The 19,847-nt window shown below is 70.9% G+C and overlaps 4 protein-coding genes across 13 annotated transcripts; 2 read left to right on the top strand and 2 right to left on the bottom strand.

Annotated features, from left to right (window-relative positions):
* Nucleotides 1–1,059: 1,059 nt before the first annotated feature.
* SLC43A3 (solute carrier family 43 member 3) lies at nucleotides 1,060–8,979 on the top strand. 5 transcript variants are annotated; one of them, XM_049820680.1, is made up of 13 exons: nucleotides 1,060–1,204; nucleotides 3,886–4,104; nucleotides 4,627–4,756; nucleotides 5,342–5,388; nucleotides 5,478–5,554; nucleotides 5,659–5,751; nucleotides 6,012–6,151; nucleotides 6,787–6,902; nucleotides 7,250–7,411; nucleotides 7,508–7,621; nucleotides 7,773–7,959; nucleotides 8,300–8,423; nucleotides 8,683–8,979. In XM_049820680.1, the coding sequence occupies exons 2-13, from the start codon at nucleotides 3,915–3,917 to the stop codon at nucleotides 8,836–8,838; spliced, it is 1,536 nt and encodes a 511-aa protein (XP_049676637.1). In that variant the 5' UTR covers nucleotides 1,060–1,204; nucleotides 3,886–3,914; the 3' UTR covers nucleotides 8,839–8,979. The 5 variants fall into 5 exon arrangements, with proteins under 5 accessions (XP_049676637.1, XP_049676636.1, XP_049676638.1 ...); XM_049820679.1 differs by lacking the exon at nucleotides 1,060–1,204 and adding an exon at nucleotides 2,408–2,670; XM_049820681.1 differs by lacking the exon at nucleotides 1,060–1,204 and adding an exon at nucleotides 3,358–3,379.
* A 100-nt stretch (nucleotides 8,980–9,079) lies between these two features.
* On the bottom strand, nucleotides 9,080–10,555 carry LOC126047266 (proteoglycan 3-like). 2 transcript variants are annotated; one of them, XM_049820684.1, is made up of 4 exons: nucleotides 10,323–10,555; nucleotides 10,115–10,249; nucleotides 9,666–9,777; nucleotides 9,080–9,256 (listed from the first exon to the last, which is right to left on the bottom strand). In XM_049820684.1, the coding sequence occupies exons 1-4, from the start codon at nucleotides 10,389–10,391 to the stop codon at nucleotides 9,198–9,200; spliced, it is 375 nt and encodes a 124-aa protein (XP_049676641.1). In that variant the 5' UTR covers nucleotides 10,392–10,555; the 3' UTR covers nucleotides 9,080–9,197. The 2 variants fall into 2 exon arrangements, with proteins under 2 accessions (XP_049676641.1, XP_049676639.1); XM_049820682.1 differs by having other exon boundaries at nucleotides 9,080–9,777.
* Nucleotides 10,556–12,607: 2,052 nt separating this feature from the next.
* Nucleotides 12,608–14,366, top strand: PRG2 (proteoglycan 2, pro eosinophil major basic protein). Its single transcript, XM_049820522.1, has 5 exons — nucleotides 12,608–12,816; nucleotides 12,920–13,086; nucleotides 13,178–13,312; nucleotides 13,872–13,983; nucleotides 14,251–14,366. The coding sequence occupies exons 1-5, from the start codon at nucleotides 12,756–12,758 to the stop codon at nucleotides 14,307–14,309; spliced, it is 534 nt and encodes a 177-aa protein (XP_049676479.1). The 5' UTR covers nucleotides 12,608–12,755; the 3' UTR covers nucleotides 14,310–14,366.
* Nucleotides 14,367–14,816: 450 nt separating this feature from the next.
* Nucleotides 14,817–19,466, bottom strand: P2RX3 (purinergic receptor P2X 3). 5 transcript variants are annotated; one of them, XM_049820096.1, is made up of 12 exons: nucleotides 19,219–19,455; nucleotides 18,414–18,549; nucleotides 18,230–18,301; nucleotides 18,069–18,135; nucleotides 17,892–17,985; nucleotides 17,734–17,811; nucleotides 17,496–17,637; nucleotides 16,876–17,012; nucleotides 16,703–16,796; nucleotides 16,546–16,611; nucleotides 16,194–16,271; nucleotides 15,769–16,000 (listed from the first exon to the last, which is right to left on the bottom strand). In XM_049820096.1, the coding sequence occupies exons 1-12, from the start codon at nucleotides 19,356–19,358 to the stop codon at nucleotides 15,878–15,880; spliced, it is 1,227 nt and encodes a 408-aa protein (XP_049676053.1). In that variant the 5' UTR covers nucleotides 19,359–19,455; the 3' UTR covers nucleotides 15,769–15,877. The 5 variants fall into 5 exon arrangements, with proteins under 5 accessions (XP_049676052.1, XP_049676051.1, XP_049676054.1 ...); XM_049820095.1 differs by lacking the exon at nucleotides 16,876–17,012 and having other exon boundaries at nucleotides 14,817–16,000; nucleotides 16,703–16,787; nucleotides 19,219–19,463; XM_049820094.1 differs by lacking the exon at nucleotides 16,876–17,012 and having other exon boundaries at nucleotides 14,817–16,000; nucleotides 19,219–19,462.
* Nucleotides 19,467–19,847: the final 381 nt, after the last annotated feature.

Genomic DNA, 19,847 nt, shown 5'->3' with positions numbered 1-19,847 from the left:
AAAGGCAGGTGAGGGCAGGAGGGCTGGCAGGATGCAGGCAGGGCAGGTGATGGGCAGCTGGATGGGCGGCGGGACAGACGGGATGGGCGCGAGGATGGATGGAGTTGTGGTTTTAGAGGGACAGATGGATGGGTGACAGACAAACGGGTGGATGATGGGCAGAGGGATGGGTGATGGACAGATGGGTGGATGGCTGATGGACAGATGGATGGGTGATGGACAGACAGATGGGTGGCTGGCTGAGCAGATGAACGGCTGGCTGGAGGGGTGGGGACGGGTGGGGACAGAACAGGTGGCTGGAAGCACCGAGGGATGGACGGGCGGATGGACGGCGGGAGGACATACGGATGGAGGAGCAGACATGGCGTGGGCGGCCAACGGGAGGGTGGTGACAGGGATGCAGGGGGTGCCCCAGGCAGGGCACAGGGCCAGGGAGGCTGCAGGGTGGGTGCCCGGGACAGGCAGGTGACAAGGGCAGGGACAGCAGCGGCCATGAGCGGCCAGAGACACGGGCAGAGCCTGGCACAGCACAGGCAGGATGGCACGCCGGGGGATGGCACGGGGGGGGGAGGGGGGGCGGCCCGGGGCTGGCACTGGGGGGGCCGGCCCGGGGATGGCTTTGGGGTGGCACATCTGGGGGTGTCCCAGGGGTGTCCCAGGGTGTCCCAAGGGTGGCTCAAGGGTGGCCCAAGGGTGGCCGCAGCTGGAGGACGTCTCAGGGACACCAGGTAAGAGGGTGGCACACCCGGAGGAGGCATGGGGGGGACAGAGGGATGACACGGGGGGCACACACAAGGGGCTTGGGGGGGGTGGTGGCAGAGGCGTGACACCCACGGGTGGCACAGGGATGGCTCCGGCGGGGGGGGGGGGCACACCTGGGGGGGGGTGGGCAGCGCCGTGGCACGCCGTGGGGAGGGGTCTCAGCCAGGACAGCCCCTCCCGGGGCGGACCCACGGCGTGCCCCCCCCCCCCCGGGGCCGCCGCACCGGGGCCGCCTCCCGCGCCCCCCACCCCGCCGCGCCCGGTGGGGGCGGGACCGCTCCGCCCCGCCGCCGGGAAAGGGCGGGCAGCACCGGGACCCGGCGGGCAGCATCGGCAGCATTGGTAGCACCAGGACCCGGCGGGCAGAAACGGCAGCACCGGGCCGAGCCGGGCCGGGCAGCTGCGCCGGCCCCGCCGCGCCGCGCCGGACCGCGGGCCGCGGGTGAGCAGCGCCGGGGATGCCGCTGGGCGGCGGGAGGAGCCGAGCGGGAGCGGAGGGGCCCGGATGGTCTCAGCCCCCCGCGGGGGGTGGCAGCGGGCTGTCCCGCTGGGGGGGGGGGCCGTGGGGTAGGGGGGGCCCTGTGGACGCAACGGGGGGTGACGGGGGGCGGCGGTGGGGGTGGGTGGCAGGCCGTCGTCGTCCCGTCCCCCCCCCCATCCCGGCTTGCCTACCTGCCACCATGGGCCCTACACTCCCCCCCCCCCCCCCCCCCCGAGCACCCTCGGGTCTCGCAGGGTGCCCCGGTGCCCCCCGTGGCGTGGGGCAGGCTCTGGGCGCTGGCACGGCCGTGCCCCACGGCTGCCCACCCCCAGGGGCACGTGCGCGCCCCCCCCCCCCCTCCCGCCACACGTTTCCCCCCGCCACACGTGCACGGGCAAAGTCCCCACGGCCGGGGCTGCCACCGCTGCCCGCCTGCCCCACACCGCTGCCCCTGCCCCTGCTCCGTGGGGCGCTGGCGCTGCCCACGGCGGGGACACCCCGCGCGGGAGGGCAGTGGGGTGGAGGGGCGCCCGCGGCCCAGCCCCACGGCAGCCTTCAGGGAAGCCATGTGCTCGCTGTTGGGGACGGGGAAGTCCCCGCAGTGAAGAACTGCTCTTCCTCGCCGTTCATCACCGAAATGAGGAAGGCTGGAGGAGCTGGAGCGGGACCCGAGCCAGCCCCGCGCCCCGCCGGACTCGGGGGTCCCTTGTTGCCGGGGCGGGGGGGGGGGGGGGGGGGGTGTCGTGCCCTGCCCGCCGGTCAGGGCTCGGGGTGAGCTGGGGGGACACGGCAGGGCCAGCGCGGCTGGGGTCCCCGGTGCCAGGGGTCCCGGACCCTCCTGCTCCCCCACAGAGGACTCGCCAGTATGGGGGGCTCGCCATTGAGGGGGGGGCTCACCAGTAGGGGGGGCTCTCCAGTCTGGCCGGGAGACACCAGTATGGCTCGGACACGCCGATATAGCTTAGGGTGGCCGGTATGGCTGGGACACAGCGGTATGGCTTGGGGAGACCGGTATGGCTGGGACACAACAGTACGGCTTGGTGGCAAATGACGCCCACAGCGGGTGTCTCGGGGTGCCCCAGGCAGGGACACCCGTGACAGGGTGTCTCAGGCTGTCCCTGGCAGCTGCCCACCGCGGCAGCGGGGTGTCACCGGCAGCGCCGGGAAAGCGACAGCCCCTGGCTCCCCACGGCCCCCCGGTGCCCCCCCCAGTGGGTGCCCTGGCCCCTGCTCCCCCGCGGGGTGGCTAAAGATAGCGCAGCCCCCCCGGGCCGCGGGGTCCGTCACCAGCTGGCTGAGGTGCCGGGTTAATCTTTAGCCGCCCGACCGCTGTAATGAGGCCTCATTAACGGCCATTACACCGGCCGGAGCGGACCGGCTGTGGGACGGTGACACGGTGACGGGGGGCGGGTGCAGAGAGCCTGCAGGTGAGTGGGACGGGGGGATGTGGGTGACAGTGACGGGCCAGGGGACGTGGCCTTGGTGCCTGCAGCACCTGGCTGTGGGTCGCGCCGGTGACACCGAGGGGGTCCCAGCCACGAGGGTCAGGGCTTGAAGGGACGGACGGGGTGAGAGGGTGCCCGGGTGTCCCCTGGGTGCGTCGGCTCGCCAGGAGGGTGATGGGCCCCCAGCAGTGTAGTGACAGTGTCCCCAGTGTAGTGGTGGGGTCTCCAGGGGGTGACAGTGTCCCCAGGGGACATGTCAGGGTCCCCAGGGGCTGTGCTGGGGCCCCAGGGGTGTGTCACTGTCCCCAGGGGTTGTGTCAGCCCGCCTGGCAGTGTGCCAGCGTCCCCAGGGAGCCTTGCCAGGTTCCCAAGGGGTGTGCTAGGGCCCCCAGCAGCGCGTGCCAGGTTCCCAGCGACTGTGCCAGGTCCCCAGGGGGGTGCCAGTGTCCTCAGGGGAGGTGTGCCAGGCTCCTAGCGACTGTGCCCAGGGGGTGTGCGGCAGTGTCCTCAAGGTGCATACCAGGGCGCCCGGCAGCTCGCCATCGTCCCCAGGGGCTGTGCCAGGGACAGGCTGGAGTGGGGAGATAAGGAGGCTGCGGAGCGGGGGGGGGGGGGTCCCGGCGCAGCAGCGGGGAACCGAGCCACTATCGGGTGCCGGCAGCCCCAAGGGGCCCATTGGTGCTCCCAGGAGGTTAGTGTGGGGGGGGCCGTGCCGGTGGTGGGGTGCGGGTGTGCATGGTGCGGGTGTGCACCGCTTGCCCCAGGCACCCCTTGCCAGGGTCCAAACTCCGCTGCAGCGGCAGCGACGGTGACAGTGACAGCAGGAGAGCCTGGCCTCGTGCAGGTGGGTGAGGGTGTGCTGGGGCGCAGGAGGGGTGCCAGCACATGTGCACACGTGTGCATGCATGCGCACACGTGCGCATGCGTGTGAACACACGTGCACGTGTGCATGGGTGTGCAACGCCCCAGCTGCAAGCAGGGTCCTTGCCTGTGCCCTGGCATGCGCAGGGGATCGGTGCCAGCCGCCGGCAGACGGGGACAAGGGGCAGAGCTGGGACCACGGTGGCCTTTGCCCGGGTGGCCACGTGCAGCCACGTGCCCCTGAGCCCCCCGCTCTGGGTGCTGGGTGGGTGCAGGGGGGTGTCACCATGTGAGTGCCGGGCGGGGTGTGATGCCCTGGTGTTTGTCACCCCACAGGCGCAGCGGGGACGCCCCAGGCCGGTGCCATGGCGGGGGGTGGCGCGGGGGCGGCCAAGCGCCTGGGGACCCTCCTCTCGGGGCTGCTGGAGTGTGGGGCCTTCTGCGGCGTCATCTTTGGCTGGGCCTCCCTGGTCTTCGTCCTCAAGGACCTGGGCTACTTCAAGGACCTGTGCCAGCCCACCGCTACCCCCAGCCCCAACCGGACCCTGCTGCCCGGTAGGGTCCCCGTCCCGTGGCCACCGCTGGCCACGGGCCACATCCCTGCGGTGGCGTGGCCTCGCTTTTGTCCTGCCTCGTGTCCTCCATGTGCCTGTGTCCTGGGGTGCTGCTGGCCCGTGTCCACGTGGTGCCGGTGGCCCGAGGTGCCACATGTCCCCATTGCCTGGTGCCCTGTGGTGCCCCAGGTTCCCACTGTCCTTGTCCCTGGGTCCCCACGCCCTGTTGTGCCCCATGTCCCCACTACTTGGTGACCCATAGTGGCCCATGTCCCCACAGTCCTGGTGACCTGTGGTGCCCTGTGTCCCCGCAGTCCTGGTGCCCCAGGTCCCTATTTTTCCCATCCCCTGCAGCACCCCGTGCCCCTGCTGTCCTAGTGCCCCACGTCCCTGCTATCCCTGTGCCCACGTCTCCACTGTCCCCATGCCTGTGTCCTCGCTGTCGCTGCTGTCCTGATGCCCTGCGGGACCCCATGTCCCCACTGTCCCTGTGCCTGCATCCCCGCTGACGGCCGCCCCGCAGACTGCAGCTGGCAGGATGAGCAGTTCTCCCTGGTCTTCACCATCGGCTCCTTCATGAACAACTTTGTGACCTTCCCCATGGGCTTCATCTTTGACCGCTTTGGCACCACCGTTGCCCGCCTCGTCGCCATGTGAGTGGGCCGGGGGGGGGGGGGGGCAGTGCTGGCAGGCGGGGCTGGGGCTCCCATGGGTGCCCGGGGGGGTGAGGGCTTGTTGTTAGGGTGCTGGTGGTGGGGGCTGGGCTGGGGGATGTTATCAAGAGTGGGGTGGTTATCAAGGCAGCCAGGCAGGGTGGGGCAGGCAGGGACCTGCCTGCACTGGGGGGGGGCACCCATGCCGGCTGGGGGGGCACCCATGCCAGCCCAGGGTGCTGCCTTCGGCGCACTGGGGGGTCACAGCCCATCCTGGCAGCTGTCCCCCAGTGCCACCAAATGTCCCCAGTGTGTCCCATGCCCCCCACAGTCCCAGAGGCCCCCCATTGCCCACAGCCCCCCCCAAACACCCTGAGGTGTCCCCGATGTCCACAGGGCACCCCCATAACCATAGGGGCCCCCCATGTCCCCCTGTCCCTTGGCCCCGGGGTGCCAAGCAGTGGTGGGGTGCCCATGAAGTGGTGGGGTGCTGGGTGCCAATGTGACAGTAGCGCTGGGGCGCGGGGGTGCCAGCTGCCCCCCAGGGTCCCGTCCCCATGTGTCACCGCTGTCCCCACGTCTCAGCTCCCTCTACACTGGCGGGACCCTGCTCGTCGCCTTCTCCACCCCAGGTGAGACCCTGTGGTCACTGGGTGATCCAGCGCTGGGGGGGCACCTGGTGGGGACCCCCCCTTGTCCCTGCTGACCCCCATGTCCCCAGAGCTGGCGGTGCTGCTCTTCCCGGCCATGTCGATGCTGTCGGTGGGCGGCATCCTTCTCCTCCTCACCAACATGCAGGTGAGTCCTCCCAGCACCCTGACCCCCACCCGGGGGCTGGGGCAGCCTGCCCAGTGCTGGGGGGTTCCTAATGTGTGTGTGTGGGGGGTGTCCTTCTGCGCCAGGTGGGCAACCTCTTTGGGAAGTACCGCTCCATCATCATCACCCTCTACAACGGAGCCTTCGACTCCTCGTCTGCCATCTTCCTCATCATCAAGGTGGGGATCGGGTGGCAGACGTGGTGGTGCCAGGGGGCTGGTGCCCCCAGGGGCCTGTCCCTGGCTCAGGCACAGCCGGGAGGGCTGGGGACAGAGTGGGGAACATTTGGGTCACAGCTGGGGCCACAGCCAGGGACACACTTGGGGCCACAGTCGAGCCACCACTGGGGCCATGCGTGGGGACACAGCTGTGGCCCCGGCGCGGTGGCGTGTGGCCGGCGTGGGCCGGTGGCTCAGCCTGTTGCTGTCCCCGTCCACAGGTGCTGTACGAGCACGGGCTGTCCCTGCGGGCCATGTTCCTCTTCATGGCGGCCTGCAGCGCCTGGCACCTGCTGCGCACCTTCTTCCTCATGCCCCGCACCCACATCCCCTACCCGCTGCCCCCTGCCTACGACTACGGGTAGGGGGGCCCAGCCTGCGCCCCGCGGGGCAGCGGTGCCTGTCCCCTGGGGGGGTGGCGGTGGTGGTGCCTGTCCCGCGGGTGGTGGCAGTGCTGTCCTGTGGATGGTGGCAATGCCTGTCCCATGGGTGGTGGCAGTGTCCATCCTGTGGATGGTGGGTGGCGGGTCCCATCCATGGGTGGTGGTGGGTCCCGTCCCACGGGTGGTGCTGGTGCTGTCCTGTGGATGGTGGCAATGCCTGTCCCATGGGTGGTGGCAGTGTCCATCCTGCCATGGGTGGTGGGGGTGGTTCCCATCCATGGGTGGTGGCGGCGGTTCCCATCCATGGGTGGTGGTGGGTCCCGTCCCGCGGGTGGTGGCGGTGCTGTCCTGGGGAGGTGGCAATGCCTGTCCCGTGGGTGGTGGCAGTGTCCATCCTGTGGATGGTGGGTGGCGGGTCCCATCCTGTGGGTGGTGGTGGGTCCCATCCATGGGTGGTGGCGGGTCCCATCCCGCGGGTGGTGGTGGTGGGTCCCGTCCCGCGGGTGGTGGGTCCTGTCCTGCAGGCGGTAGCAGGTGCCATCCCATGGGTGGTGGTGGGTACTGTCCTGCTGGCGGTGAGGTGCGGGGGGTGACAGGGTGGGTGGTGCCGCAGGCTGCGGTGCCCGGGGCGGTCCCAGTCGTACCGCACCTACGAGGAGAAGCGCCCGCCGGGTGAGGCTGGCCCCGAGGAGACCCCCCTGGAGCCCAGCGCCCCCAGAGGTGCCAGAGGTGGGGCTTGTCGGGGGGGTGGGAACTCATCTGGGGTGGGCGTGGTCATGCTGGTGACTGGCATGTATGTGAGGTGGGTGTGGCTGCAAGGGCGAGCTGTGGGCCTAGCTATGCAGGCGAAGCTATGTGGCGCGCGGGGGGTGTGGCTGCGCGGGGGTGTGGTCAAGCGATGGGGCGTGGCTATGCAGAGAAGTGGCTTGCCCAGGCTGGGTGTGGCTGTGGGGTGGGCGTGGCTATGTAGGCGAAGGGGTGTGGCCATGTAGGTGGATGTGGGGGGAGCCTCCAGTGGGCGGGCCCGGGGGCGGGCGTGTCTGGGCATGTCCCCGCCCCTGACCCCTGGGGCGCAGGCGATGGGGACCCCCCCGGGGTGTCCTTCAGGGCCTGTGTGTGCTCGAGGGTCTTCGCCTGGCACGTGGCCTGGCTCTCCGTCATGCAGCTGCGGCACTACCTCTTCATCGGCACCCTCAACCCCCTCCTCGACCACCTGGCCCGCGGAGACTCCCACCTGGGTAGGGCACGGCCGCTGGGATGGGACAGGGGGGGCAGGACCGGGGACACCCCGGTGGGGTCTAGCCCCCGCCTGCCCTGACGCCATCTCCCCACAGTGAGCACCTACACCAACGCCTTTGCCTTCACCCAGCTCTGCGGGGTGCTCTGCGCCCCATGGAACGGCCTCATCCTCGACCGACACAAGCGGGGCAAGACCCCCCGCCCCGAGGGTAACCAGCCCCAGCCCCCCCCCCCCCCCCCCCTTCCAGGCACCCCGTGTCCCTGGGGAGCGTCCGTCCTGCCGATGTCCCCCCCACACCCTCAGCAGGGCTCGTGGCTGGGTGCCACCACTGCAATGCCCTGACCCCGCCGTGCCCACAGGAGCCCTCGGGGCGCTGGCTGACCTGCGGGCGTCCGTGCTGTCGCTGGTGGTGACGGTGACGCTGTGCGTGCTCTTCTCGGTCTGTGCGGCAGTGCCCATGCTGCCCGTCCAGTTCGCCACCTTCGTGCTGCAGGTGCTCAGCCGCTCCTTCCTCTACGGGGGCAATGCCGCCTTCCTGGCCATCGCGTGAGTCCTGTGGTGGCGGGGACGGGGCAGTGGGGTCGGGGGGGGTGGCGAGGGTCAAGGGGTCAGGGTGGCAGGGGACTGGGTGGCAGTGGCAGGGGATGGTGGCAGGGTCATCATGGGGGTGGCAGGGGTCAGGTCGGGGGGGGATCAGGGCGGGGGACAGGGTGGTGGGGCCAGGGGGGTGGTGGCAGGGGATGGGGATGGGGCAGGGTCATCTTAGCGGTGGCAGGGGACAGGTCAGAGGTGTCGGGGGATGGTGGCAGGGTTGGGGGGTGGCAGGGGACAGGGTGGCAGGGTGGGCGTGTCAGGGTGTGGAGGTGACGCATTGGTGGCCGGGCAGGTTCCCCCCACAGCACTTTGGGAAGCTGTACGGGCTGGCTATGGCGCTGTCGGCGCTGGTGGCCCTGCTGCAGTACCCCTGCGTTGCCCTGGTGCGCGGGCCGCTCGGCGGGGACCCCTTCTACGTGAGTGTCTGCCCCACGGCTGCCCCCTGGAGGGATGGGGGTCCTGCCCCATGGTGGGATGGGGGTCCCGGCCCTGATCTATGGCAGGTTCAGGATGCTGGCCCATCTTAGGGTGGGGGTCCTGCTCCTTGGGGAATGGGGGTCCTGCACCTAGCACAGGGGGCCTGAGGGGGCTGTGGGGCTGGCCTGGGGCACCCCCTTCGGTGGCGTCAGCCCTCCGGCCCCATGCCCTGACACCACCCCCCCCCGCCCCCGCCAGATGAACTTGGGGCTCATCGCCGTGGTGCTGGTGGCCTTCGTCAGTCCCGTGGTGGTGGTCTGCGAGTGCCGGCGGCGAGCCAAGGAGCTGGGAGCTGCTGGCACCCCCCTCACAGCACCCCCAGGCAGCGAGACCCCCGCCGAGATGCCCCAATGAGCCCCATGCCTGTGAGCTGCTGGTGCAGCACCCAGCACCCGCTGCGCCCCATTTTTCTATTGGACTTGGGGGGTGGTGGTGCTGTGCCAGCGGGACAGGGTGTGTTTGCAGGGGGGGAAATAAATATTGATGACCCCTCTGCTCACTGTGCTCTTCCCTCCAGGCGCCCCCAGCCACTGGGGCTTCTCCAGTGTCTGCTATGGGGTTGGGCACCCAGCCTGCCTCCCAGGGCTGGGGGGCACAGCCCCGGCACACATGGACACACAGCCTCAGGGCATCTCTGGTTTACTGGGTCAGGGATAGGGGCCACCGTGGATACCCAGTCCCTGGTGGTGCCATGGCAGCACCCCTGGGTGCCTTCAGTACTGGCAGATGAAGGGGTGCAGCTGGGAGCAGAGCTTGCTTCTCCAGAGCCCATCTGGGGACGGGGGCCAGCGTCAGTGCCATGGGGTGGCACCCAGTGCGCCCCAGTGCCCTGTACTCCCTCTCAGCGCCCCCTCCCGTTGCCACCCATAGTGCTGTGCCTCCCTCCCACTGCCCCCTCCCACTGTCACCAGTGGCCTGTGCCCCCAGTAGCCCAGTGCCCTTCCCAGAGCCCCCAGCAGTCCTGTGCCCCCTCCCATTGCCACCAATGGCCTGTGCTCCCCCAGTGCCCTTCCCAGTGCCCCCAGTAGTCCTGTACCCCCCTCCCACTGCCCCCTCCCATTGCCACCAGTGGCCCGTGCCTCCTCCCAGCACCCCCTTCCCATTGCCCCCAATAGCGCTGTGCTCCCCACCCAGTGCCCAGGTGCCCTGGCACAGTGGGTGGGGGGTGCGGGTGCCCTCACCGCGGGCGCTGAGAGTGGTGCAGGTGGTGAAGAGGCGATGGGGGTAGGTGGGTGCCCAGTTGGCATAGTTCCAGGGGCTGGCGTCCTCCCAATGCGACCTCCACTTCCCCCCCTGCCGCAGAACCTCCTCAGCACCCAGTGCCTGGCACACAGCACCCCGTACAGAGCCCCTCACCACCAAACACCAGCCCCAGCACCCGTACCTAGCCCCAGCACTCCAGCCCCAGCGCTGCATACCCAGTTCCAGCCCCAGCCCTGACACCCATTCCCCTCACCAGCTCCAGCACCCATCTGCAGCACTTCTTAGCCAGTCCTAACATCAGCCCCAGCACCCCATAACCAGCACCCAGCTCCTGCACTCATACCCAGCCCCAGCAGCCCACACTCAGCCCCAGCCCCATTCCCAACCCCACTCCCAACACCCCGGGTGGGGGCTGGACCCCCCTCACCCAGCGGCCGGTGACGGCCCCGATCCAGAGCTTGCGGTGGTGGGTGTAGGTGCGCGCCAGGTTCAGCAGCTGCTGGTTGCGTGCGGCGCTGTGCACCGAGGCCAGCTGCCCCCGCAGCACCTCCCGGCAGTACCACTGCGGGACAGGACATGGCTCAGCACCCCGTGGCACCCACCAGGCACCACCAGCACCCCAAGTCCCCCCTCACCTGGGCGCCAGCGTAGGTGTGGGCCGTGGTCACCACCGTGTAGTGAAACCGGTGGCCCTCCTTGGCCATGCCGGGGACCTCCTGAGAGTGATGGGGGGCTGGCACGGGGGACAAGGTGAGGGCTGGCACTGGGAGAGTCCCTCTGCCACCCACCACAAGCCCCGGGGCACGGGGCACCGGCCGGCATGGTGGGCATGGCACTTCTGCCGGGTGCCTGGGGTGTCCAGGGGACCTGGGGGAGCAGGGGATGTCCCCGCGGGGTGGGCAGCGTGGCAGGCACTCACCGGGATGGCTGGCGGAGGCCGTGCCCAGCAGGGCCAGGACGAGGAGCAGGCAGGGCTGCATGGCGGGACTGGGGACACCGGCACCCTTGGGAGATGCCGTGTCCCCGGTCACCCTCTGCCACCCCTGGGGCCACCTCCATGTGCCTTGTGCCCCTCTGCCACCCTCAGCGTCACCCCATTCTCCCCACATCCCCTGTGCCACCACCACCCCCCCCCCCCCCGGTGCCCCAGTGTCGCTCTGCCACCCCCGGTGCCATCCGCGTGGCCCCGGCACTCTTGTGCCACTCCAAGTCCCCCTTGTCCCTCTGCCACCCCGGTGCCACACTGGGTTTCTCAACCCCATCCTGCCCCTCTGCCCCCCCTCCCCCGTGTCCCCACTGTCCCTCTGCCATCCCCAGTGCCACTGTGTGCCCCAGCCTCTCTGCCCCTGGTGCTGCCCCCACAGCCCCTAACCCCTCTGTGCCCCCCCATGTCCCCGGTTCCCTACTACCATCCCCAGGCCACTCTGTCCCCTCCCACATCCCCCCCAGCACACCAAAGCCACCCATTCCAGCCTCAGGGACACCCAGCCTGGTCCCCAGCCCCAGCAGCTGGGGACAGCCCACCCTGCTGTCCCTGTCCCTGTCCTCACTCCTCACCTGGGACTTGGGGGGGGTCTGCCCACGGTCACCCTTATAGCCGTGAGGGGGCCATATGTCCCCAACCACAGCCTTGCACAACACCAGCCTCAGCCCCACTGCGGCCCCCACCCGCCAACCTCTGGGCAGGAGTGGGGGGGCACCCTGGGGGGTGCTGCCTGCACCCTGCCTGGCCGGTGCGCAGGGTGCATTTGGTCCAGGGGAGGGGGCTGCTGGGGCGGGGGGGTGCACGGGCGTGGGGTGCAGGAGGTACCGGCATGGGGGGTGCAGGGGTTTGGGGGGCATGGGGCCCAGGGATGAGGGGGTGTGGGGGGCACAGGGTGGGAGTTGCTGGGGCGGGGGGTGCACAGGGTGCAGGGGTTTGGGGTGCATGGGGCACAGGGTGGGAGTTGCTGCGGTGGGGGGCACATGGGGGAGGGGGCTGCTGGAGTGGGGGGTGCACAGGGCATGGGGATGGGGGCTGTGGGGTGCAGGGGGCCCAGGGGAAGGGCTGTGGGGTGCTGAGTCATGAGCCCCACGGGGCCGGAGGGCAGGGGCCACCCCGGGGGGGGGAAGGCCGGGGGGGCCTGTGGGCCAACGGCCGGGCCGGACCCTGGGGGCCACGGCCGTTGGGGAGGAAATGGCCCTTGGGCAAGCGCTGCCCGGCGGGAGATGGTATCAGCACCCCAACCCCCCCAGCACCCCCTCAGCACCCCCGCAGCCGTGGGACTCGCTGCGCACCACGCGCCCACCCCTACAGACCCCACCCCTGGGCCCTGCACCCCTCAAACTCGAGCAGCCCCCACCCCCCGTGCGCCCCACAGCTCTGCAGCCCCCACCCCAGGTGCCCTGTACCTGCCAAACATCCACCGCATCCACCCCCACGCCCTGTGCACCCCACACCCCCGCAGCACCCCCCCTTCTGCCCCATGCAACTCCCCCAGCAGCCCCCACCCTTGTGCCATGTGCCCCCCACCCCGCAGACCCCTGTCCCCATTCCCCAGGTGCCCGGTGGGTGCCCCACGTGCCAGGCAGCACCAGGCAGGGTGCAGGCAGGGTCCCCCCCGGGGCCTCCCCCGCCGTCCCCAGCAGTTGGGGGGGGGGGGGGCCAGGCCGGGGTGGTGTAAGGCTGTGGTGGGGACGTGTGGCCCCATCACCCATATAAGGGTGACAGCGGGCAGAGCCACCCAGCCTGCAGAGGACAGAGACCCCCAAGTCCCAGGTGAGGAGCGGGGGACAGGGACAGCGGGGTGGGCTCAGTCTCCAGCTGCCGGGGCTGGGGACCAGGGTGGGTGTCCCTGGAGCTGGAACGGGTGGCTCTGGGGTGCCAGGGGGACATGGAGTGGGGGGGACAGGGCGGCACAGGGTGCCCAGGGCACAGGGTGGCCCGGGGATGGCAGTGGGGAACCAGGGACGTGGGAGGTACGGGGGGGGCTAGGGGCTGTGGGGACGGCCCCAGGGGTGGCAGAGAGTGACCGGGGACACGGCATCTCCCGAGAGTGCCCGAGGGTGCCGGTGTCCCCAGTCCCGCCATGCAGCCCTGCCTGCTCCTCGTCCTGGCCCTGCTGGGCACGACCTCCGCCAGCCATCCCGGTGAGTGCCTGCCACGCCGCCCACCCCGCGGGGACACCGTGGGGACACCGTGGGGTCCCCTGCACCCTGTGTGCCCCGGGGTGACGCCCGCCGGTGCCCCCAGCCCCTGACAGCCCCGAGGTGGACAAGGCAGCATTGGAGGTGCCGGAGGAGGACGGCCGGTGCCCGCTGCAGAGCGAGACACGGGCGTTCAGTGCCGCCAACCCGCTGGGCGCCAGCACCTTCCGCTACGTCATCGTCACCCGTTGCCAGAACTTCCACAACGCGCAGGTGGGCAGAGGATGGGCGGGGGGGTTTGGGGTCACGGGGCACCGCGTGCCACCCGGGTGTCCCTGTAACCGGTGTGTGTCCCTCTCCACAGCACATCTGTGCCCGGTGCTACCGCGGGCGCCTGGCCTCCATCCACAGCTACAGCCGCAACAGCCTCCTGCAGCGCCAGGCACGGCTCAGCACCAACCGCGGGCAGGTCTGGATTGGGGCCATCACCCAGCCCGTGGTAAGGCACCCCCCCGCACCCACCGCCCCACCCTGTGCCCCTGTCCCCAGTGCCCACCCCGGGTGCCCCAGCCCTGTCGCGCTGTCCCCAGTGCCCAACTTGCATGCCCCAGTTCTGTCCCCCTGTTGCCGGTGCCCAACTTTGGGTGACCCAGCCCTGTGCCCCTGTCCCGCATGCCCACCCTGGGTGTCCCAGCCCTGTTGCCTGTCCCCAGTGCCCATCCTGGGTGCCCCAGCCCTGTCCCCCTGTCCCTGGTGCCCAACTTTGGGTGCCCCAGCCCTGTGCCCCTGTCCCCCGTGCCCACCCTGGGTGTCCCAGCCCTGTTGCCTGTCCCTAGTGCCCACCCTGGGTGCCCTAGCCCTGTGCCCGTGTCCCCAGTGCCCATCCTGGGTGCCCCAGCCCTGTCCCCCTGTCCCTGGTGCCCAACTTTGGGTGCCCCAGCCCTGTCCCCCGTGCCCCCCCCCGGGTGCTCCTAGCCCGTCCCCTACCCCGTCGTCCCCCAGGCCCCCCATGCCCGGTGCCGGGGAGTGCCCCCATGCCCTTGACCCCCTCTGCGCAGGGCAGGACCGTGCACTGCTGGTGGGCTGACCAGAGCCGCTGGAACTACTCGTACTGGCTGCATGGCTACCCACTGCGCTCCCACCGCTACTGCACCTCCCTCTGCACCAACAGTCAGTGGGGCTGGGGGGGCACCCAGGGCCTTGGGGGGGCTGTGCTGGGAGCCTCTGCCTGTGGGTGGGTGCAGAGGATGCTGGGGGAGCCTCGGGGTGGGGAGGTGGTACCCCGGGGGGGGCTGGTGGCTGGTATAGGGTAGTTTGGGGGAGCTGGCACCAGGGGGGTTTAGGGTTGGGTCCCTGGGGGTTTGGGTCTGGTCCCTGGGGCAGTGGGTGTTGTTGGATGCCAGGGCTGTGTCCCCCTCTTCCCCCCCCCCCCCCCAGATGGGCGCTGGAGAAGCGTGCGCTGCCAGGTGAGGCTGCCCTTCATCTGCGAGTACTGAGGGGCTCAGCCCCCCCAACGGTGCCCCCCAGCCCTGTGGTCCCCCCAGGTACCCCGCTGCTGCCGTCCCCCCCCACTGGCCCCACGGCGGGGGGGGCTGCACCCCCACCCTGGATCTCAATAAAGTATCAGCTTTCAGCACCCATCTCTGTGTTTGGGCCCTGGGCAGGTGGGTGGGGGGTCCTGGGGGGCCCCAGCGTGGGTGCTGGGGCTGTAACAGGGGCAGTGGGAAGCACCCTGGGGTACACAGTGGGGGGGAGGTTTGGAGACAGGGGTGTCCCTTGTACCCTGCACAGCCCCTGCATGGGCAATGGGGGGGCACAGGGGTCCCTCCCCGGGGGCTGTGGTGGCACACTGACAGCAGATCCCATGGCCACCCCCAAATTGGTGGCGTCACCCTGTCCTCCCCTTACTCTGCCCCTGCACCCCAACCCTTCCCATCAGACCCCCCCGTAACCGCCCCTCACCCCGCCCCTCGCACAGGCTGGAGATGGATGGGTGCTGCAAGCCAAAGGTTTATTGGGGTGGGGGGTGCAGCCCCCCCACCGTGGGGCCGGCTGGGAGCAGGGAGGTCCTGGGGGGGTCGCAGAGGCCCCGGCAGCTCACATGTCCCCAGCACGCATCTTGGGGAGGGTGGGGGGTGTCACCTGGTACCCAACAGCACCCACTGCCCTGGTGCCCACCCCAGCCCCCCCCCCGCCCTTGCTGGAAGTGTGGGAGCTGCGGGGACCCAGGGGAAATGGGGTGGGACCCCCCAGACCCCTCCAGCCAGGTAGCACCTGGTGAGGGGAACACTGGGGACCTGGGTCAGGGGGGCACAATGGGGCTGGGGCACCCTGGGGACGGGGCTGGGGCACCCAGGGTGGGCATTGGGGACAGGGTGGGCAGGAGGATCCCGGTGGGGGTCCCAGCGAGCCCCTCACCCGGCTGCGGGTGCTGGCCCCGGTGCAGATGAGCAGGCTGCGGATGGGGGCCAGGTTCCTGTGGTGACACTGGGCACACACGCACTGGGGGTCACGGGGTGCGGGGGGTCAGCAGAGCGGCACCCAGAGGGCTGTGTCCCCCGTCCCCACTCCCCAGGCACCCCAGCCCTAGCGTCCACCTGGGCAGCCCTTGTGGGACATCCCTGAGCCCTGTGCCCCTCTGCCACCCCTGGGGCCACCCCATTCTCCCCACATCCCCCGTGCCACCCCTCCACATCCCCCATGTCCCTCTGCCACCCCCGGGGACACCCTATGTTCCTCACCCCCATCCTCCCCGCTCAGCCACCCTGTGCCCCCACTCTCCCGCTGCCATCCCCAGTGCCACCCTGTGCCCCATCCCCTGTGCTCCTGCTGCCACCACCGCGGCCCTGATGTCATCCCCATGGCCCCTCCTGCCCCACGGCCACCAGCGTCACCCACTGCCCCATATGCCCCCTGTGCCCTGTCCCACTGCCAGCGTGGGAAAGGGGTGCCAGCCATTGGGGGGGCTGGGGTGGGGAGGGTGCGGGGGCCCCCCGGCTGGGTGCAGGCAGGGGGCTGCCCCACAGTGGGGGGCAGGTGGGGGGCTGCCCCATGGCACCCAGATCTAGAGACCGAGGGAGAAGGTGCCCGAGTCGGTGGACTGCTTGTCTCGGCTGCAGCCCCCCAGCGCCCCGGGGGGACACGCCGTGGGGCTGGTGGGGGGCGCGGGCATGCCAGCCTCTGGCACCTGTGGGGCAGGGGATGGGCGCCGGGTTAGTTGCTGCCCCATAGCCAGGGCAGCTGGGGGGGCTCAGGGGCACTGCCTGCAGGTCCCCCCTGGCCAGCCCCACACATCTTCCAGTGTGGCTTGATCCAGCCCCCACCCCGAGGTGACCCCGCTCTGGACCCAGCCCCACGGCGGCCCCAGCCCCACGGCTGACCTCCTCGAACTTGCGGGCCTTGTAGTGCTCGGCTCCCTTCAGGAAGTTGAGCAGGATGATATCGCACAGCACTGTGCCCTGGGGGCGGCAGCGTTGAGGTGGGGGTGTCCCACGTTATGGGGCACCCCCTGACAAGCCACAGCCCACCATGGAGCCAGGCTGCCATCACCCTGGGGCTTTGCCGTGTCCCCATGTCCCACAGCTATAAGGTTTTCCTCCATCCCCCTCCAAATCGCTATGGGGTATCACCGCCCTCCCTGCCCCACATGTGTGGGGCGCACAGGGCCTCTCCCAAGCCCCCCACCCCCAGGGAGATGTTGTCACAGAGGGTCTGAGAATGGCCACAACTCACCACGCCGATGGAGGTGAAAGCTGCCACCGTGTTGATGAGGGTGGGGACAATGCCAAACTTCCCGGCCTGGGGGTGCAGAGACCCCCGTTGGTGGGGGGGTCCCCACTCCCCATGGCCCCCATAGGGTCCCCGGGGAGGCCCCGAGCGCTGCACGTACATTGCCGTACACCAGGACGTCGAAGCGGATGCCGAAGGCCTTGGTGAGGGTGCGGCGCTCGGTGCCGTCCGGCCAGCGGTAGTACCTGGCGTGCCTGCGCGGGGAGTCGGGCCGTGCCAGGCTGCGCACACGCATGTGACACGCGTGTCCCCATGCGGTGGCGTGTGCCGTACCTGAAGTTGTAGCCGGGGGCCGGGGCAGGGGGTTGGGCAAGGCCGTCCAGGCGGGTGAAGGAGTAGCGGGGCAGGCAGCGCTCCCAGGCACGGTCCAGGTCGCACACCCACCCGATCTTGATGCCCAGCACCCCCCCCTGCCCCGGCCCTCAGGGTCAGCCGCGAGCTGTGGCCCCGGACCCGCGTCCCCACGTCCCCGTGCCCTGCATCCCACATCCCCGTGTCCCCATGTCCCACATACCAGCGTCCCCACATCCCTATGCCTGCATCCCACATCCCTGCAACCCCACATCCCCATGTCCCCACACCCCCTGTCCCATGTCCCCAAACCTGTACGTCCCACGTCCCCACATCCCAAACCCCACGTGCCCACATCCCCACCCCTGTGTCCCCACGTCTCCACGTCCCCACGCCCCATGTCCCCGTATCCTGCACCCTCATGTCCTCATGTCCCACATCCCCATGTCCCCACGTCTCACATCCCCACATCCCATGTCTCTGCCACCGTGTCCCACGTCCCCACGTCCCCACATCCCACATCCCCCTGTCCCAACACCCCACACCCCCGCGTCCCCACCTCCCACACCCCACCCCCTCTGTCCCCGTGCCCCACAGCTCACGGTGGCGGCCAGCGTGGGGAAGTCCTGCCCGGCGAGGCGCACCACGTCCCCCAGCCGCAGGATGGGGCAGAGGGGCTGCTGCTCCGGGTGGAACCGGCAGCGCCCCAGCTCCCCCCTGCTGCCGGGGGGCGGCAGGTTGGCCCTAGGGGGACACGGGGGGGACACGGCCATCAGCCAGCCGGGCTGGGGGGGGGGACGTGGCCCCCCCGCCTGTCCCCGCGTCCCCAGTGCTGCTCACTTCTCAAAGCCGAAGAGCGGGAAGCGGATGCTGTTCTTGATGAAGAGGGTGAAGTTTTCGGCCTCCAGCATGATGGGTCTGGAGGGGAGAAGGGGGTGTTCCTGGGGTGCGGGGGCACAGACCCCTACCCCCCCCCCCCCCCCCCCAGTCACACTCACACATCGATGGTGTCCACCTCCGGCGGGCACCAGCCCTGGATCTCGCAGGTGCGCAGGGTCCCGTTGTAGGGGACGCAGCGCCCCGTCAGCAGCCCTGCCGGAGCCCCCATCAGTGTGGTGAGCGGGCAGGCCTCAGCCCCCCCAGCCCCCCACCCCCGGGGCGGGGGTCCCCCTCACCGCTGCCCGTGGTGGGGCCCTTCCTCTGGCAGTCGCGGTCGGCTGTGCAGCGGTACTCGGCTTCGCTCTGGGGGGGTGGGTTGGTGAGCCTGGGCAGGGTTGCAGGGGGACACGCACCCCGACGTGCCCCCCTGCCTGCCACCCCCCAGCCCCGTCCGTACCTCCGGGCAGACGCCCTGTGCCTGGTTCTCCGTCAGGATCTGCTTGGTGACCACCACGAACACCGAGGTGCCCTGGGGGGGGGGGGGGGGGGATGTCACCGTCGCCCTGCCCGTCTCCCTGCCAGCCCTCTGCTCCATCCGAGAGGGAGAACCGAGGCAGGGTAGGGGCCCGGTGTCCCCTCACCTGGTGGGGGGTGACGTAGTCAGCCGTATCCAGCACCCGGCCGGCATAGCGCCCGATGCCCTTGACCTTGGTCACCACCGAGGACTCGATGACGGTGTCCCGCACCTGGTAGGCTTTCTCATGGAGGAAGACCCAGCTGGGACAACAGCCGCAGGGGGTGACGGTGGGGACGGCCACCCCCTGGGACCTGCCTGCGCCCTGCCGTCACCTCCAGCCCACCCAGAGCTGCCGGAGCCCTGGGGCGCCCGGGCCTGCCAGCCGAGCGGCTGCCGGGCCTCCGACAGGTGCCCGTCACCTGCCCGTGCCCCGCCGGTGGCTGCTGTCACCCCCCCGGGAGCACCCGGGGCCAGAGACCCCCTCCGTCACCCGCCGTGGCCTTGCTGCTGCTCCCGCCCCTCTTGGTCACCCTCACTGATGCTGTCCCCCTCCTGTCACCCGCACCGACGCGCTCTCCTGGCTGTCCCCACCGTGTCACCCGTGCCGGGCGTGCCTGGCGTTCCCGGCACTGACACCCTTGTCACCCTCTCGCCTGTCCCTCCTCTGCCCCACCACCCGGCCGTCACCCGCCGCTCCTGCCCCAGCCACCCCCTCCTCCCCGCACCACCGCCCAGGCTGTCCCCTCGCCGTCACCCCCCCACCCCCCCCCCCCGTCACCCGCCGGGTGCCACCGGCAGCAGCCCCCCCCCCCCCGTCACCCGGCTGACACCCGCTCGTCACCGCCAAGGGATGTCCCGGGCGAGGCGGCGTGACGGCGGGGAGGGGGGGTCCCGGGCCGGGTGGGGGGGGTGGGGGTGGGGGGTCTCACCCGATGAAGTAGGCGAGGATGAGGAGCTGCACGCCGCGGTTGACGGCCCCCACCACCCAGCTCTTCACCACCACCGACTTGGTGGTCTCGTAGGAGAAGAAGTCGGTCACCCAGCGGGTGCCGGGGCGCGGGGGGGGCATGGGCAGGGCAGGGCAGGAGCGGGCAGGGGTACGGGCAGCGAGGGGCGATGCCGGCAGGGCAGGGCAGGGCAGGGCAGGAGCAGGCAGGGGTACCGGCAGGGCAGGAGCAGGCAGGGGTACGGGCAGCGAGGGGCGATGCCGGCGGGGGTACCGGCAGCAAAGGCTGGGGTGGGCAGGGCGGGCAGGAGCAGGCAGGGGTCCAGGCAGGGCGGGAGGCGGGCGGGGGGCGGAGGCTCAGCCCGGGGGGGGGATGGAGGGGGGCGGGAGGGTGCAGGGGGAGGGAGGGGGCAGCTGGGGACGGGCTGGGACAGGGTGTCGTGTGTGTGTGTGTGTCCGGTGCGGGGGTCCCCTGCGATGCCCCCCCTCCCTCCCTTTGGGGCTCCCCGACGCAGGGGCGGGGCCGGGGGCAGCCCCTCGTTGGGGCGCACGGGGGGACCCGGTTTGGGGGGGAGTCCCCTCTCATGCGGGGGGTGCCCCGTCTGTGCGGGC

The sequence above is a fragment of the Accipiter gentilis genome, chromosome 17 (assembly GCF_929443795.1).
Source record: "Accipiter gentilis chromosome 17, bAccGen1.1, whole genome shotgun sequence".
NCBI lineage: Eukaryota > Metazoa > Chordata > Aves > Accipitriformes > Accipitridae > Astur > Astur gentilis.
This window is presented reverse-complemented; position numbering and strand designations above follow the sequence as displayed.

Bases quoted from the DNA above. Each gene is read 5' to 3' on its own strand.
- SLC43A3 (XM_049820677.1), top strand. From the start codon at position 3,424: ATGGTGCGGGTGTGCACCGCTTGCCCCAGGCACCCCTTGCCAGGGTCC. The intron at 4,105-4,626 runs GTAGGGTCCCCG...GCCGCCCCGCAG, and splicing joins CAACCGGACCCTGCTGCCCG to ACTGCAGCTGGCAGGATGAG. The intron at 5,389-5,477 runs GTGAGACCCTGT...CCATGTCCCCAG, and splicing joins CGTCGCCTTCTCCACCCCAG to AGCTGGCGGTGCTGCTCTTC.
- LOC126047266 (XM_049820682.1), bottom strand. From the start codon at position 10,391: ATGGCCAAGGAGGGCCACCGGTTTCACTACACGGTGGTGACCACGGCC. The intron at 10,250-10,322 runs GTGAGGGGGGAC...CCTGTCCCGCAG, and splicing joins ACACCTACGCTGGCGCCCAG to TGGTACTGCCGGGAGGTGCT. The intron at 9,778-10,114 runs GTGAGGGGGGTC...GTTCTGCGGCAG, and splicing joins GGGCCGTCACCGGCCGCTGG to GGGGGGAAGTGGAGGTCGCA.
- PRG2 (XM_049820522.1), top strand. From the start codon at position 12,756: ATGCAGCCCTGCCTGCTCCTCGTCCTGGCCCTGCTGGGCACGACCTCC. The intron at 12,817-12,919 runs GTGAGTGCCTGC...CGGTGCCCCCAG, and splicing joins GACCTCCGCCAGCCATCCCG to CCCCTGACAGCCCCGAGGTG. The intron at 13,984-14,250 runs GTCAGTGGGGCT...CCCCCCCCCCAG, and splicing joins CACCTCCCTCTGCACCAACA to ATGGGCGCTGGAGAAGCGTG.
- P2RX3 (XM_049820094.1), bottom strand. From the start codon at position 19,358: ATGCCCCCCCCGCGCCCCGGCACCCGCTGGGTGACCGACTTCTTCTCC. The intron at 17,638-17,733 runs GTGAGCAGCACT...GTGTCCCCCTAG, and splicing joins CCGCTCTTCGGCTTTGAGAA to GGCCAACCTGCCGCCCCCCG. The intron at 16,612-16,702 runs GTACGTGCAGCG...CTGCACCCCCAG, and splicing joins ACGTCCTGGTGTACGGCAAT to GCCGGGAAGTTTGGCATTGT.